This window comes from Macrotis lagotis, chromosome 3 (assembly GCF_037893015.1).
Source record: "Macrotis lagotis isolate mMagLag1 chromosome 3, bilby.v1.9.chrom.fasta, whole genome shotgun sequence".
Classification (NCBI taxonomy): Eukaryota; Metazoa; Chordata; class Mammalia; order Peramelemorphia; family Peramelidae; genus Macrotis; species Macrotis lagotis.
The window spans coordinates 24810277-24827623 of record NC_133660.1 but is presented as its reverse complement, the minus strand read 5'-3'; the positions used below and the strand labels follow the sequence as shown (position 1 = coordinate 24827623).

At 38.4% G+C, this 17347-nt stretch overlaps 1 protein-coding gene across 2 annotated transcripts in view; it reads left to right on the top strand.

Moving 5' to 3' along the window:
- The window catches only part of ANXA5 (annexin A5), a 55110-nt gene that overhangs the window by 11775 nt on the left and 25988 nt on the right, over nucleotides 1-17347 (top strand). The window contains exons 1-3 of one of the 2 annotated variants that reach the window (XM_074228336.1): nucleotides 329-403; nucleotides 15232-15316; nucleotides 16319-16413. In XM_074228336.1, coding sequence (XP_074084437.1) covers nucleotides 344-403; nucleotides 15232-15316; nucleotides 16319-16413 — 240 coding nt within the window. In that variant the 5' untranslated portion in view covers nucleotides 329-343. Of the gene's footprint in view, nucleotides 1-328; nucleotides 404-15231; nucleotides 15317-16318; nucleotides 16414-17347 lie in introns of those variants that run through there. The other variant, XM_074228337.1, reaches the window with a different exon arrangement.

The following is a 17347-nucleotide window of genomic DNA, read 5'->3' as shown; positions in this document are numbered from 1 at the left end:
TTCCTTCTTCCCTCTTTTCTCCTTCCCCCTCTCCCTGTTTCCCCTTCCCTTCCCTTGCTCTTCGGATGCCAGTGAAATCATAGCTCCAGTCTCTATTCCAACAAAATCATTGTGAGAATGGTGGCTCCTTGCCTGTTCTGAGAACCTCTTTAATGAAATATGAGAAGAAACTAGGCAGCTTTTCTCAGGCAGTTTTCTACAGCAAGTCTCAGCTCCTCCATCACACAGCTGACAGAGAGCTATAGTGAACATAGTAATAAGATCCTGCAGCGATCGTTCTTGGTGGATTACAGAAAAGTCATTTGTCTCAGAAGAATATTAACTCTTAAACGTTTTCTTCCAGATGGGTGCCTCCCATGAGTATGACCAAACCAGAGAAAAAGGCTTGCCAACTTCAAGGGAGGTATAAACCAGGGATATAGAAACTCCAAAAAGTTCCTTACCAATGGCAGTGAGATTGCCTATGGCCAAGTCCCCTAACCTTGCTCTGCCTCAATTTCTTCATCTGTAAAATGGGAATAAGAATACTCATAGTCTACACTGGTTTGTTATGGGGATCACATGAAGTCATATTTGTAAAGCTTGTAAATGTCAAAGCTTTATATACATGCCAGCTTTTTCCATTCATGTGTGACAGAGACTTTTAAGTGCAAGCTGAATGAATGAAGGCTATTGTTCTAAGTACTGTAATAATTGCTGCCATTTACATACCTGGAAGGTCCAAGCTGTGCCAATCAACACAATATATGTTTTATGGGCAAGATTCTAGATTCCTAGAATAGAGCCTGATTGATGTTTGTCCTTTGTTCTTGAAGAAGCTCATGACATCAGGGAGGTGTCATGACATGAAATTGAATTAGATTTTTTAGTGTAAAGTTACCAGCCTCACTTTCTCCTCTAGAACCACCCAAGTCCAGGGGCCAGATATGGATCAGGATGCCCAGAGATGGTCCTTGTTGCTGTAGTTGGACTTTTCCCAGGTCATAGTTTGACTGAGATATCTGTTCATTAAATAATTAAGGTTAGGTAAAAGAGAGATGAGGAAAAGAGGCCAAGAATGGCCACCCCCCCCAAAAAAAAATTAAACTGGGAGAGTAAGATCCTCAGGATGTCTCAGTGATTGAGGCAGGGAAGAAAGAAAAGAAGCATGAAGCGAGACTCTTGAATCATCCAAAAAAAGAAAATCAATCTGGGAGGGGAAGACTATCAAGGTTTCAGACCAAAACAGAAATAATTGCTATTTGAATTCATTCTGAACCTCTTTGGGCCCAAACAATTACTAAAAGGGTTTAACATGAGAACCATTATTGATCAAGCAAGGAGAATCAGAGTAATTTGGAATCTGTAAACCCCAAGAAATCTTATAGGACTTTGTAGGAGGAAAATTTTTATTTCAAAGTAAAATCATAGTATTTTGGGTTTTTTTTTTTTAGGTTTTTGCAAGGCAAATGGGGTTAAGTGGCTTGCCCAAGGCCACACAGCTAGGTAATTATTAAGTGTCTGAGACCGGATTTGAACCCAGGTACTCCTGACTCCAGGGCTGGTGCTTTATCCGCTATGCCACCTAGCCACCCCCAAATCATAGTATTTTTTTTGTTTTTGTTTCTTTTAGGTTTTTGCAAGGCAAATGGGGTTAAGTGGCTTGCCCAAGGCCACACACCTAGGTAATTATTAAGTGTCTGAGACTGCATTTGAACCCAGGTACTCCTGACTCCAAGGCCGTGCTTTTTCCACTGCCACCTAGCTGCCCCAAAATCATAGTATTTTTACATAAATTGATGTTCCTGGTCCTTCTAGTGTTAAGATTTGCAAAACAAATAAATATGTTGCCTCTTTTGAACCTCCCCTAGCAACCCTTTGGGCATTATTTCCATTTTGCAGATAAAGAAACAGGGTCTTCCAGAATGAAAGATTCCCAATCATACAGTTTATGTCTGAGGCAAGTCTTTGAATCCAGGTTTCCCTGATTCCAATTGCAGCCCTATAGCCAGGGTGCCATGTTATTTGGTCTCTTACTATCCTAGAATAGAGCCTGGAAAGTTGGAAATACCAGAAAGGATATCTGGATGGAACAGAGAAGTGGAGGGATGTCTCATCCAAGCTAAGAATGAATCAGGAGGGGTGGCTAGGTGGCATAGCGGATAAAGCACCAGCCCTGGAGTCAGGAGTACCTGGGTTCAAATCCGGTCTCAGACACTTAATAATTACCTAGCTGTGTGGCCTTGGGCAAGCCACTTAACCCCATTTGCCTTGCAAAAACCTAAAAAAAAAAAGAATGAATCAGGAGCAAGTAGCACAGGGCAAAACACTAAGACAGAGAGCTCTCCATCCCTATTTGTCTGATTTCTTAAAAAGAAAATTACAATTTTGACATCACAGATATGTATATAGGTACAAAGGAAAATAAGACTCTGTTAGATACCTGTTTACTTCTAATGAAGGAAATCAATACATTTGGGAGTGTGCCAACACTCTGGTGTGGCTACACTGGTGTCATTGACCTAGAACAAATTTGGTCTAACACCTCAGGTTCACTGACCTAGAGTTGAAAGAGATCTCAGAAACCTTCTGTCCAATTCCTTTGTTTTACAGATGGGGAAACTGAAGCCCAGTCAAGTCAAGTGACCCGTTTGTTCAAGGACACTGACATAGGCAAACAGTTTGAACTCAGGTCTTACTCCAGAGACAATGTGCTTTTGATGGGACCACCCTGCTTCCTCAAGGCCTATGAGCAACTGCCATTCATCCTTGGCCCAGTTTAGTAATTGCTGAGAGAGTGAAGGGGCCAGAGATGTGTGTCCTTGCTGGGGCTGGGGTTGTCTGCCAAGGCTTCATTATAGAATGCCGATGAGATTACTAAAAACATATGTAATTTCATTTTCTGTTTTTTTCTGTAACTGTTTGGAATATCTTAACCTTGCTGGCAGCAAGTTGCAATTGCTTCCTCATCTTGAATGTTAATGATGATTTAAAATAGTTCATACTATGTCACTATTAGTCATTCTTTTTTTTTTTTTTTGCAAGGCAATGGGGTTAAGCGACTTGCCCAAGGTCACACAGCTAGGTAATTATTACGTGTCTGAGGTCACATCTGAACTCAGATCCTCTTGAGTCCAAGGCTGGTGCACTATCTACTGCACCACCTAGCTGTCCCACTGTTAGTCATTTTTAAAGAAAATTGTGAGTTTTTAATATGATTATTTATGGGCCTGGGATTGGGGAGCTGGGGAGATCCAAAAAGACATGATCTCTATCCTATCTCAGGCACTTACTTGTTCAGTCAAGTTACCTAATTCCTGCCTCAGTTACCTTCTCTGTAAATTGTGAATAATAATAACACCTAACTACCAGCATTGCTGGGAAGCAAAGATGATATATGTGTAAAGGCCTTTGCAAACCTTTAAATAGTAGCTATTATGGTTACTGTTGTTAAACTGAAGGAAGTCAAGGATATTGGGAGCCATAGACAAACAACAGAAAGAAGAAAAAATGAGAAGGGTTAGGAAATCCTGAATTTAAATCCAGACTCAGAAACTTCCTAGTTGTGTGACCCTGGGCAAGTCATTAAACTCTTTGCTTCATCTGCCTCAGTTTCCACACCTGTAAAATGAGAAGGAAATGGCAAATCACTGCATCTTTGTCAGGAAATCCCCAAAGGATCAAATACAATTGAAGTCAAATCCCTACCAACCCCTAAGATCTGTGAATGTAAAAGGGGAAGCAGGTGATTAGAGGCAGAGACCAAGGACTTTGGTCCTTCACCTCCCCCTTAGATAGTTGTGGGGTGAAAGTTAGAGGAAGAAGGTGGCCATCCTGTGTACTGAATATTGAGCTCCAGGTTGGGGAAGATACAGTTTAGATAAGAAATAGTCACTGCCTTCCAGGAAATGACTGTACCTCCTGGGGATAAGACATCTGTAGGGATGGCTATAAAACACCATGTTACATGCTAGGTGTATGAGAGACTCACAAAACAAAGCTGAGTCATGTGTTGCCTTGGGAATTGAGGCTTCACCTGTTCCCCGTTGCTTAAAAAAAAACAACCATCTGGAATGTCCAGCTGATTTTTCCCTGCTATCTCCCAGGGCAGAGGATTCCCTTTGGGGGCTGAGATGATAGATCCATGCTTTTTGCTTCATGGTGGATTGGGAAGTCAGTGTTAGAGATCAGGATTACATATGAGATTTTTTTTATTATAGAGAATTCCCAGATGAGAACACTCTATCCTCTAGTACAGGTGGAACTTACTCTGTAATGTCTAGCCCTTGAGAATTGCCTAGAACTCTGAGAGAGAAATTATTTATTCTGGGTTATACAATACAGATTGGACCTTGAATCCCTATCTTCCTTTCTCTGAAGATGGTATTTTATCCACTTTCATTGGGATGATGATTATGATAGTGGTGGTGATGGTGACAAATCACAGTTTTACACATTTGTACACCTCTCATGAGATCTGTGATATTTTACAGTTGAGGAAACTGAGGGTCTGACTTGTCCAAGATCACACAGCTGGTATCATAAATGAAATTTGAAACCATGTCTCTCCTGATCCCCAAATCCAGTATTTTCTCTGCTATACCAAGTTGTTTCTCTAATATTAACAACAACAACAACAACAACAATAATAATAATAATTGGCCAGCTAGGCGGCACAATGGATAGAGCACTTGCTTGCAATCAGGAAGATGAGAGTTCAAATTTTTGTCTTAGATACTTTACTCATACTAGCTATGTGACCTTGGGCAAGTCACTCCACTCTGATTGCTCCCCATCCAGGGCCATCTCCAGTCGTCCTGATCCATATCTGACCACTGGACCCAGATGACTCTGGAGGAGAAAGTGAGGCTGGTGAAAACCCAGCACCCCCTCACTCAAATCCAATTCAAGTGCTTGACATGGCATTGCTTCCCTGATGTGGTGGTCTTCTCTGAAGTGAAGGACAATGATAATAATGATAATAATAATCTCTTTTATTAGCTTTTATTTACATGGAGCTTTAAGACTTACAAAGCTCATTGCAAATATTCTCTCATTTGATCCTCACAGCAATCTTGGGAGGTAGGTACTATTGTTATACCCATTTTACAGGTGAGGAAAATGAAGCAAACTAGTTAAGAGACTTGCTTGAAGTCATCCAGTTTACATACCTATATCTGATGCTGGATTTGAACTCAGTTATTCCAGAATTCAAGTATAATGCTCTATGTTGTCTGCTATAATGCAATTACCATGTAATCCTAGAATGTAAAAGGGATCTTAAAAGCCTTCTAGTCCAACCTCTATTTGAACAAAAATGTTCATTTTAACTAGTTCTCCGCTTCTATCAAACTTTCATTTACATTGTTCTGGTTGGGAGATGGGGAATATTTTCAGTCTTTATATGAATCTGAGGCCTATAGAGGTTGTGTGCCCAGGATGACAGGGCCAGTAAGTAACTGAGGCAAAATCTGAACCCAGGTCTTCCTGACTCTGGACACTACACTAGTGTCTGGTAGGTAGAATGCCAACCCATACTGCCTCTTGAAGGCTCTACTATGACAGGAGCAGGAAGCATCTACTCACAAAGTCACTTGGTTTGGTGCTGCTGATAACCGTAGATGAGACTCAAAATTCAAAGAATCTAGGAGCTTGTTAGGTGAGTTAATTAAACGTTTGACCAAATAAACAAGTTAATTTTTACGTTGATAATTTTGTATGACCCTTGAATGATGCATAAATATCCAAATGGTCCTTGGCACTCCCCACCCCTGGGCTTCAAGTTCTGTTTTGATTAGATTGTAAACTCTTTGAGGGTAGGGTCTGGCTTTTGCCTTTCTTTGTATCCAATTACTTAGCACTGTGTTGGTCATGTAATAGATGTCTCATAAAGGCTTGATTTGTGTCAAAGTTAATAATTTTTACAACTGATACTACTGGTCAAAGTCTAGTTTTTTAATTTTCTGTTATAGATTGAGTTGAAATTTTTATTTCTCCCATTATTAATTGTTCTAACAATCACAGGAAGACAGATGATTAGAATTGGGGAACCTGGCTTGTTATCTTTGTGAGAATCACATTGGTTCCTGCTATTTGTTAAATATTAAATAAGGAACAAGATTAGTAACTATCTCCCCTATGCAATGTAAGGAGACAGATTTATGATCAAATTATAAACTGATTCACTAGCTGCCAGAAGCTTTAATGATCACTTTGTTCTTTTAATCTATAAATACTCCTCTCTCTCTCTCTCTCTCTCTCTCTCTCTCTCTCTCTCTCTTCAGGGTGGTCATCTTGGATAGATGGTCTCCACTATTTTACAGATGAGGAAACTGAGGCAGAGGTTAGGTAACTGGCTGAGCCAGTAAGTGTCTGAGACAGTATTTGAAACTAGGTCTTCTTGACTCCAGGGTCACCATTGGATTCCTCCCAATTCCACTATCCCAAGTGGAGAAATAGCCACATTAAAAACTCACAATTTTCTCTAAGAGTGGCTGCACACTTACTCTCTAAGAGTGACTTAATGTCTAACCCATATTTTTTGGTCAATTTATTTTAATCCTAAAATTTTAAGATTACACTAGAGTAAACTTTCAAAGCTTTGTGTTCCTGAAGAATTAGCTTCACTAAGTCCAGAGGGGTTAATTCTTTTTTGGGGGGGGCAAGGCAATGGGTTAAGTGACTTGCCCAAGGTCACACAGCTAGGTAATTATTAAGGTTTGAGGCTGGATTTGAACTCAGGTCTTCCTGACTCCAGGGTCAGTGCTCTGTCCAATTTGCCACCTACCTGCCCTGGGTTAATTCTTAATTTGGCCTCAGATGGTTAATTCTTTAGCCAAAGGAAGCCTTATTTCAGAAGAAGGATTTTCCCTTAACAAGAGGAAGTTTGGATGCAACTATTCAGTCCATAAGCATTTATTTATCACTTGCTGTTAGGCACAGTTCCTAAGTGATATAGATATAAAGAAAGGCAAAAGATAGTTGACTTTGCAGGTTTGCCAGTTACATGCAAAGTAGAAATAATCCTCCTAGAACTGGCAGCAGATGGTAGAGGATTCCTTGAGTAGACATTTATTAACTGCCCACTGTATGACCCACTACCTTCATGGAACATACGATAAGTATCAAATGTAAAACATCTCCCCTTCTCTTTCATTTGTTCCCTTTAATCTGCTTCTACGTCTCTGCCCTTATTCAGGCCCACATAATCTCATGTGTGGACTATTGCAGTGACCTTTTATTTGGAAAAGGAAATGGCAAATTACCTTAAATAGTGGCCATGAAGAATCCCCTATGACTGAAACAATTGAATAGGAATAGCAATGACCTCTTCATTTGTCACCCTGCTTCTAGCACTTCCCTTTTTAAATCCATTCTCTACACAGTTGCTAAATTCATATTTACTCCCTTACTCAGAATCTTCAGTGGCTCACTATTGTCCCTAGGTTAAAATGATCAAATTGGCCTTTCAAGAATCTCTCCAATCTAACTCTTCCCAAGCTTTTCTCATTAAGCTGTCCTGCGACTGATCTGTCTCTCCTTCCTCTAGGTCTTTTCCTAGATTCCCTCCCTGGTTAGAATATTTTTACTCTTTATTTCTTTCTCACAAAATTCCTGGCTACCATCAGAGTCAAACTCAGGTCCTGCCTCCCCTCAAGGTCTTTCCTAATCCTTTTAGGGAATATTTCCTCTCTCTTGAGATTGCTTTATTTTCATAAAGTATATTTATAATTATTAATTGTACATGTATAATAATAAACATATTTAGAATTATTAAATGACATAATTATATATTTATAATCATCATTATATATAATTATTATGAAACATTTATAATTATAAAGTGTTATATAATAATAGTAACACATTTATATTAGCACTTTGAGGTTTGCAAAGTGTTTTACAATTCTTTCCTCATTTTATTCTCACAATAATCCTAGGAGGTAGATGTTATGATGATCCCCATTTTGCAGAAGAAGAAACTGAGACAGGCAGGTTAAGTGATAGCGACCAGGGTCACATAGTTAGGAAGTATCAGACAAGATTCAAACTTGAATCTCCCTGACTCCAGGTCCTACTCCACTTTGTATGTGCATAGAGTTTGCATTATGTATCTGTGTCTAAGTTCTATCTTTCCTCAGAAGAATGAAAGACCCTTCGGGGCTCATCTTTGTAAGAGGCAGCTTTGTTGTTGTTTGGTCATTTTCCAATTGTGCCCAACTCTTCATGATCCCATTTGGGATTTTCTTGGCTAAGACACTGGAGTGCTTTGCCATTTCCTTTTCAAACACATTTTACAGATGAGGAAATAAAGGCAAATGGGTTTGAGTGTCTTGCCCAGGGTCATACAGTATTATATATCTTGTGCAATGCAGTACTCCTAGAAGGTCTAGTTTCCTGATTTGTAAAATGGGAATGATTCACTCCTTTTATTTGCTTTTTTTTCCTACCCTTTCCTTATCATTCCTTCCTTCCCCCTCTTCCCCCCCAAACACACCCATTGCTTTGTACTTTGGGTATACAGACTGGGGAATGTTGACCTGAAGCCATCCATTTGTCCAAGACAAATGGCTTTCAACTTCTTTTAGAAAAAATCTTTTGAGGGGGCGGCTAGGTGGTGTAGTGGATAGAGCACCAGCCCTGGAGTCAGGAGGACCTGAGTTCAAATATGCCCTCAGTCACTTAATAATTACTTAGCTGTGTGGTCTTGGGTAACCCATTTGACTTGCAAAACCCTAAAAAAAAGTCTTTGAGAAAGAAAATAAAGATGCTAGGAGTTTGAGAAGGAAGTATTCTCCTTTCCAGTAATTCCTGGAATGGCTTGCCAGTTGGGATCACTTTCATCTGAGTGGAATCGGTTAGCCTGCCTATCACTGTCCCATTAATGGAGGTATGATTTCACCAGGGCAGGCCCACATGATATATGCTTTCATTTCCACTGTGGTTTCAAAATGTCTGTGGTTTTAAAAAGCCTGATTTCTACTTACTGTTACAGAGAACTTTTTCCCCTTCCAGAAAACCATAGGGCTGGGGTAGACTTTTTTTTAAGGTGATAATTAAAGGATGAGTTGTATATCTCTACAAAACTTTTTTCCAAGGGGGTAAATGAGAACTCTGGAAAATGTTAGTGCTGAAGGGAAAAGGGAGTTATTGAATATGGATGAATTAAATCTAACAGCTATTTACTAGGAGTCATCATTGTGGTAGGCACTAGCCCTAGAAGATAAACATTAAACAGTCTTTGCCAAGGAAATGACATCCTATTGAATATACAAAGTTATTTATGGAGGAAGAGGGTGCTAAAAACCAGGGATGGAGAAACACCTCCCTGGTAGGAGTTGGCATCCCATAAATGAGAAAGGTTCTTTTCAGACAGAGAAGACTGCTTGTGCAAAGGCTTGGAGACCAGAGATTACAGTTGTACGCTGGAAAATATCTAACAAACCACTTTAACTTGAAGAAAGGGCAAATGAAGGGATGAGAAGATGAATTAAGATTAGAAATTTAGGAAGTGTTGGTGAAGGACCTTAAATATCCAACTTTTGGGTTGTCCTAGGGACTCCATAGGGAGTCATTGAAGATTTTTGACTAGGTGGTAAAGAGTACAGCTATCCAGTAGATTGGAATGAATATAAATGAAATAAAATTTAAATCTCCGAAGTACCTGTTTTGAGTTGTGACAGATTGAGTTTCTTGAGAAAAAAGAGAGAACCATTCTTTGTTGGGGAGAGAAGTGGTTTGGAGATGGAAATCACCCCTTTAGAATTCTTCCGTTCTCTGACTCAGATTTGTGAGTCACATCTGGGCTCCAGATGTTCCTATGGCCTTGACTTGGTTTTTGAGTGTGAGTCTGCTAAAATAGTGTATAAGGAAAATATTTTTTCAACTCTGGAAAGTAAGCATGCCATTAATAATTTTCTTGTTTGTCTTTGGCTGTAGGATATTTAGAGCACGCCCCAAATTAACTACAGTCCATGTGGAAAGTAACTTGTGGTAGTGACTCACGATTCTGGTGACTTTTGGTTTGTTTTAGGGAGCTTAGTTTCTATGGTGTCTTCAGTGTTTGTAGGAAGTGGTCCCACTGGACAGAGAAAACTTGGGAGATGATCACTATCCTTTGGAAGGACCACCTCTTAATTATTAGTTTTTTAACCATTTTCTTCCATCTGTTTCCCACCACAGTGTCTGACTTAATAAGTTAATAAATTCTCTATCTCTAGTTATCTTTTTGATAGTCTTTTTTTTTTTTTTTTTTTTTTTTAGTTTTTGCAAGGCAAATGGAGTTAAGTGGCTTGCCCAAGGCCACACAGCTAGGTAATTATTAAGTGTCTGAGACCGGATTTGAACCCAGGTACTCCTGACTCCAAGGCCAGTGCTTTATCCACTACACCACCTAGCCGCCCCCTTTGATAGTGTTTAAGGGTGGTTCAAATATGAGTTGAGAACTTCCGTGAGTCTGGTCTAAAAAATAATAATTAAATTAAATATGTGTTCATCTTCAGAGTTTGTCCTAATAAGGGACAAATGTTAACTTTCAGAGTTTGGCCTCAAGAGAGTGCAAAACAGAATTAGGTTAACATACACATTTATTAATATTTCTCTAAGTTTGTTGATTATTCAGGCATGGGGGAGAGGTCTGGATCTGAAAAGCTACTTCTGACTTGTGCATCAAGGAAGTGAGGGGGGGGAATGCCCAATTAAGGATAGGTGGGGCGACCCAGTATGAGGTGGAGGAGCTGGCTATCAGACATTCCCTTAAAAGGAGTGCTTTATGAGACATGCTAAAGATTTCCACAAAGCAAAGGGAATTTTCTCTCTCCAGGATGTTGGCACACCCAGTGCCCCTTTGATACCCTCAAGTAACTTACATTCTAATGGGAGAAATGCTGCAGAGAATAAAGGGGACCTAAAAAGTAGGGGGAGAAGAACATCCTTTGAGAAGGAAGATAGGTGGAATTTGTTATTAGGAGTCAACAGAATTTATCAAAGAATAGTCTCATATACATTGGATTCTATTTCTGGCTTCTTTTGACTCCCCTTATTTACATTTTTCTATCCCTTTTTTCTAGGATCATACAGCCTTTTATCTTTCTTGTTTTAGAATACATTTTTCTAGTTTTTAAAAATATTTAAATATCAAGCTTTTAAGAGAAAAATTAATCTGTCCCTTCCATTACCCTCTCCCCAGTTGATCAAAATAAAACAAAAAAACAAACCCTCAGTACATGTATAGACAGTAAGACAAAACACATCTTTTTATTAGCTGTATTTGAAAATTTATACCTCTGGATTTGAAGGTCATTACTTCTCTGTTGAGAGGAGTTACATATTTCATCTTCATTATTTTAAACTCAAGTTTTCATTGTGTTTAGATCAGAATTCTAAAGTCTTTTCAAAGTCATTTTTTGTAAAATATATTTTAATAGCTAAAGCATCTAATGAGCCTTTACTAAGCCCATATTGGTGATAAAATTAAACAAGACAATGTCTACCCTCAAGTAACTTATATTCTATTAGGGGAAACCACAGAGAATAGAAAGGGGACCTAAAAAGTAGGGGGAAAAGAACACCATTTGGGAAGGAAGATAAGGAGAATGACCTACTATGTGAAAATGTATGGCTATGATCTATGATCTTTTAATTCAATGTCTTCATAACCCAGTTCTTTCATTTATAAATTCAGATGAGTAGATTACATGACTTAAGGTTCCTTCTAGCTCTGAAATGATGACCTTCAATTCTATAACTTACCCCTTGAAGAACTAAATGTCGTGATTATTATTCTAAATAATATCACATGACCTAAAGCTATTGCAGCAAAATGGAAAGAAGACCAGGGGTCTTGTTAGAGAGACAAAACAGGGGCCAAGTTTTTTTCATTGTCTAAGAATATCAAGGTATGTAGTGACACAGTCTCCTGGGCCACTTGTTAAAGAAAAATTGATATTTCATTTTTATTTTTCCAAATACATGCCATGGTAATTTTTCAATATTCATATGCAAATTTATAAGTTAAATATTTTTTTTCTATCACCCTCCCTTCCCTCCCCCTTCCCTTTGGCAGTGAACAGTCTGGTAAAAGTTGTACATGTAATTTCTGTATTAGTCATTTTGTGTAAGAGGAATTAGGACTAAAGGAAAAGAAAGAAATCATGAGATAGGAAGGAAAACCATAAGAGAAGTTTTAAAAGTGAACATAGTATATTTGGATTCTGTGTGTTTTCTTCCCTCCCCCCCCCTCTGGATATGGATGGCATTGTCCAGAACAGGTCTCCTGGGGTTGTCCTTGATCCCTGAACTGCTGAGAGGAGCTATATCCATCATAGTTGATCAACTCACAATGCTGTTTTTAATGTATACAATGTTCTCATGGTTCTGCTTACTTCTCTCAGCATCAGTTCATGTAATTCTTTCCACGCTTCTCTGAAATCTGGTTTCTTATAGAACAATAGTACTCCATAACATTCTTATACCATAAATTGTTCCATCATTCCCCAATTAATGGACATTTCCAATTCTTTGCCAGTACGAAAGAACTGCTATATATATTTTTGATCATGTGGGACTTTTCCCATTTTTTTATGATTTCTTTTGGATATTGGTCTAGTACTGGTATTGCTGGGTCAAAGGGCATGATCAGTTTTATTGTTCTTTGGACATAGTTCTAGATTGCTCTCAAGAATGGTTGGATCAATTCACAACTCCACCAACATTAGCTTCTCAATTTTCTCACATCCTTTCCAACAAAGATAATTTTCCTTTTTCTGTGATTTTTAGCAATCTGATAGATGTGGGTTAAAAAAATGATCGTTTTAATTTGTTTTTCTCTAATCAATAATGATCTGGAGCATTTTTTGATATGACTACAGCATACATTGACCAAATCTAAGTAGGAAGAGTGGAAGAAAGAACAGATTTAGGACATAATCCCAAGGTTAATTGATCTGATATTTGTTTAACAAGTGCAAAAAAGACATCCCTGCCCCCCCAACTTATAAAATGAGCTCTGCTAGGGGATTGTGGACCCAAGAATGAAAATGTCAACCCACAAATGTGTATGTATATTCACATGTCCTTGTAAGCTTAATGCATTAGTGTATAATGACCAATCCACTTACCCATCCTGAGTAACCCAGCTTCAAGTCTCATGGGAGACAGACATCCCTTTCACTTCCTAGTGGGGACCATAATGTTATATCACACGACCCACCAAAGTTTCTTCTATAAGTCATAAAATATGATACAAATATAAGCTCCTCCTTTTAAGGCCCTTTGTGATATACTCTCAGTTCATCTTTCCAGGTTACATATTTCCCTACATTCACTATAGGATAAAGCCAAACTAGTCTTTTTATTCTTCTCACACAATTAGGAATTTTCTGCTCAGATACTATCTTCATGAAACCATTCTTCATTACCCCCTCAACTACCCCCTACCCCAACTCATTTGATTTTATTTATATTTATTCTATAGATACTGATATGTGACTTGTCTCTCCTATTACAATATAGGTTCATTTTGAGTAGAGATTTTTTTAAATTCCTGATTTGTAGCTTTATTTATGACCTATACATATTTTAGCCCAATCCTAAGAGAGAGTGAGTGATAGGGTCAGGACCTTTGAATTCATTGGGATGGGGAACACCCAGGTAAAGAAATCCATTCTCTCAATGCAGGTGGGCACGTTTTCCACAACTTATAGCCTTAGAGGTTTGTCTGGAACACCATGTCCTAGATTTACTTTCTTTTTTGAAAATTTATTTTCAATATATGGAACAAAACAAGCTCTTCCATAATACAAGTACAATAAAAAAGATAATTTACATGTAACTGCAAATTTACCATGTACAACTGTTATGCCCTCCAAATATATAGCAAAGTTATCATGTAAGTTCCCTCCAAATATACAGCAGTTATCATGTAAATTTTTTTCCCTTTTTCTCCCCTGCACCCTAGAAATTGCTATTATTAGACACTTAAAGATTTTATTTATTTTGAGTTTTACGATTTTCCCCCTAATCTTACTTCCCTCCCCCACCCTCCACAGAAGGCAATTTGCCAGTCTTTACATTATTTCCATGGTATACATTAGACACAAGCAAATATATTTATGAATAATTATTCACTATATCTATCAATTTTTTTCTGGTGGCAGATATTTTTTTTCACATGTCTTTTATTTTTAATTTGTGCATTTACATTTATAATAATAAAAAATGACATAGTTGCTCGAGATCATTCTTAAAACAATATTACTATTGCTGCATACAGTGTTCTTTTGGTTTTGCTCTCTTTGCTCTGTTATTTTGTGTAAATCTTTCCAAGTTTTTCTAAGATCTTTGAGTTTTCTTGTAGTAAGGGAGTATTCCATCACAACCATATATCACTACTTGTTCAGTCATTCCTTAATTGATGGGCATCCCCACAATTTCCTGTTCTTTGCCACTATAAAAGGAGCTGCTACAAATATTTTTGTACATGTGAGGTTTTCCCTTTTTTTAGTGATCTTTTTGGGGTATAGGCCTAGTAGAGGGCAGCTAGATGGCACAGTGGATAGAGCACTGGTCTTGGAGTCAGGGAAATGGGAGTTCAAATCCAACCCCCAACACTTGACTCATACTAGCTATGTGACCTTCCGTAAGTCACTTCACCCTAATTACCTCACATCCAGGGTCATCTCCAATCATCCTGCTTCATATCTAGTCCCTGTCTCTGGAGGAGAAAGTGAGATTGGTGACTTAGCACAGCACCCCCTCACTCAAATCCAATTCATGTGCTTGTCATGGCATCAGCTCCCTGATGTCCTGGTCTTCTTCGAGAATGAAGGACAAACATTATTATTTTTGACCTAGTAGTGGTATTGCTGGATCAAAGTTATGTATCCAGGAAGTTTCCAGTTCTTTGCCAGCACAATGAGACCTTCTGTAAGCATATCTCCACATTCAAATTTATACTTATTATTTGTGAATTTCCCTCTGCCTTATTTTTACTCACTATTTTCTTTCTTAACCTTTTTTTTTACTGATCTGGAGAACAACTGAGGGGAGACAATATAACCTATATGTTTCAGAGTCAGAACATGAACCCAGGTCTTCCTACTTATAAGGCTGCCTTTATCCACTATGACTTGTCTGATACGTAGTAGGTGATTAATAACTACTTTACTGTTTCAAGGACTATTATGGTCCATGCTGCTGGTTGTGCATCACAGCATGTATGTTAGATTCATGATCTATCCTTTGTCTCCTTAGGCAACCAGAGGCACAGTGACTGCTTTCCCTGGGTTTGATGACCGGGCTGATGCTGAAACCCTTCGGAAAGCAATGAAGGGACTTGGTAAGAAAGTCTTCAACATTATGCACAGTTGTATTGATATATCAATATTCTTGGCAATGAGATCTTAACAAAAATGGTTTTTGTCAATGAAATATATTTGCTTTACAGAGAGATTAATTAAAAAAAACTGAAACCAAAACTTTTCTATTACTTTTCTATTTACAAGGCTTTCTTTTCATTTATTTTTCTTTTTAGTATTTTTTTTCTCCAAGGCTTTCTTAAGTCCTATGGGATAGTGGAAAAATCACCAACTTAGGTGTCACAGGATCCAGGTTCTAATCTCAGGTCTATTATTAGTCCTGGTTGATCTCTCAAAAGTGAATTAATGTGCCTGGACCTGCCTTTCTTCATCTACAAAATGAGAAATTGCATTAGTTTGCCTCTCAAGTTCCTTCTAGCCCCAGTCCTCCAATCTTCTTATCCATCCATGACAGGATATTACTAAGCTTTACTTGAAGGTTTCCCAGCTTGGTCAAACTTTCTGGAGCTTTCCAGGCACTGATCCACTCACACTCCACACTGCTGTGTAACCCAAACGGTTATCATTTGAAAAATGTCAATGATTTTTCGATAGCCACAAAGGTATGTACTAAGAGCTAGAAGCTGTAGCTGCTCACTGAAGGGTGGAGAGTAGGAAAATGAAGGAAAGTTAACTGTGTAGAGTAAGGGGAACCTTTTCTGTCAAGGGCCATTTGGATATTTATAATATCATTCTCTGATTAAAAATATCAATTTAAAAATTAGCCTGCTATATTTGGTCAGATTTTCAGTTCATTCACCCTGAAAAATGCCTAGATTTATTGAATTTCACTTTCCAACTATGCTTGCCATGGCAGTGTCAGACCAAATGATTTTGTGGGTCTTATACAACCATTGGGCTAGATATTTCCTATCCCTGCTAAAGAGCATTGTGGTTTTGTTTTAGGAAACTAGGCCACAGAGGATCTTAGAGAGTGGGCATACTCAGAAAGAGGACTGAGACCGTTTATGAATTAATTGCAGGTACTGATGAAGAAAGCATCCTGACTCTCCTCACGGCGCGAAGCAACGCCCAACGCCAAGACATTGCAGTGGCATTTAAAACTTTATTTGGCAGGGTATGTGTCTAATGTTAAACCACAGAATGGAATGTAGTAGGAGATTGGAGGTATGTTTGAAGTAGATTAATTTAATTTTGGGCAGCTTGATAGTATAGTGGATAGTGCTAGACCTAGAGTTAGGAAGACTCATCTTCCTGAGTTCAAATTTGGTTTCAGACACTTAGGATATAGGTGACCCTGGGCAAAGTCACTTAATCTCTGTATAAGTCAATTCCCTTCTTTAAAAATACACTATTATATAAAGTAATATGTACATATTTATTATTTTTACATTGCAGGTTTGACAATGCTATCCCCCTCTTTAACTTAAACCCTTCATAAATGGACCTTACCTATTCTTCCAATTTCATTTATTACACATTATTCCCTTCTACACATTCTTTTTTTTTTTGGCAAGGCAATGGGCTTAAGTGGCTTGCCCATGGTCACATAGCTAGGTGATTATTAAGTGTCTGAGGCTGGATTTGAACTCAGGTCCTCCTGTTTCCAGGGTTGGTGCTCTATTCACTCTACCACCTAATTGCCCCCCCCATACATTTTGTGATCCAGCTATAGTGTTCCCCAAGTCATTCCTTATACACGAGTATGCATGTCCACAAACACACATACACATACACATGCCATATACAGGCTCCATCTCCAATCTCTGCATCATTGCATTGACCATTTTCAACACTTGGGATACCCTCCCTCTTCTCCTCCTCTGCTTCTGAGAATTCCTTGACTTCTTGGTCTCCATTGCTAGAGCCTTTCTATCAAAAGTTACATTCCATGTATGTATCTTGTGCATACTGATTTAAGTAAATGCTCTCCCCCCCTTTAGCATTTAAACTCCTTTAGGCATGAATTGTTTTCATCCTTACTCTAAATCATCAGGGCAAATTTATCATATAGTTAGCATTTAGGAAATACTGAATGTTGAATACTGATT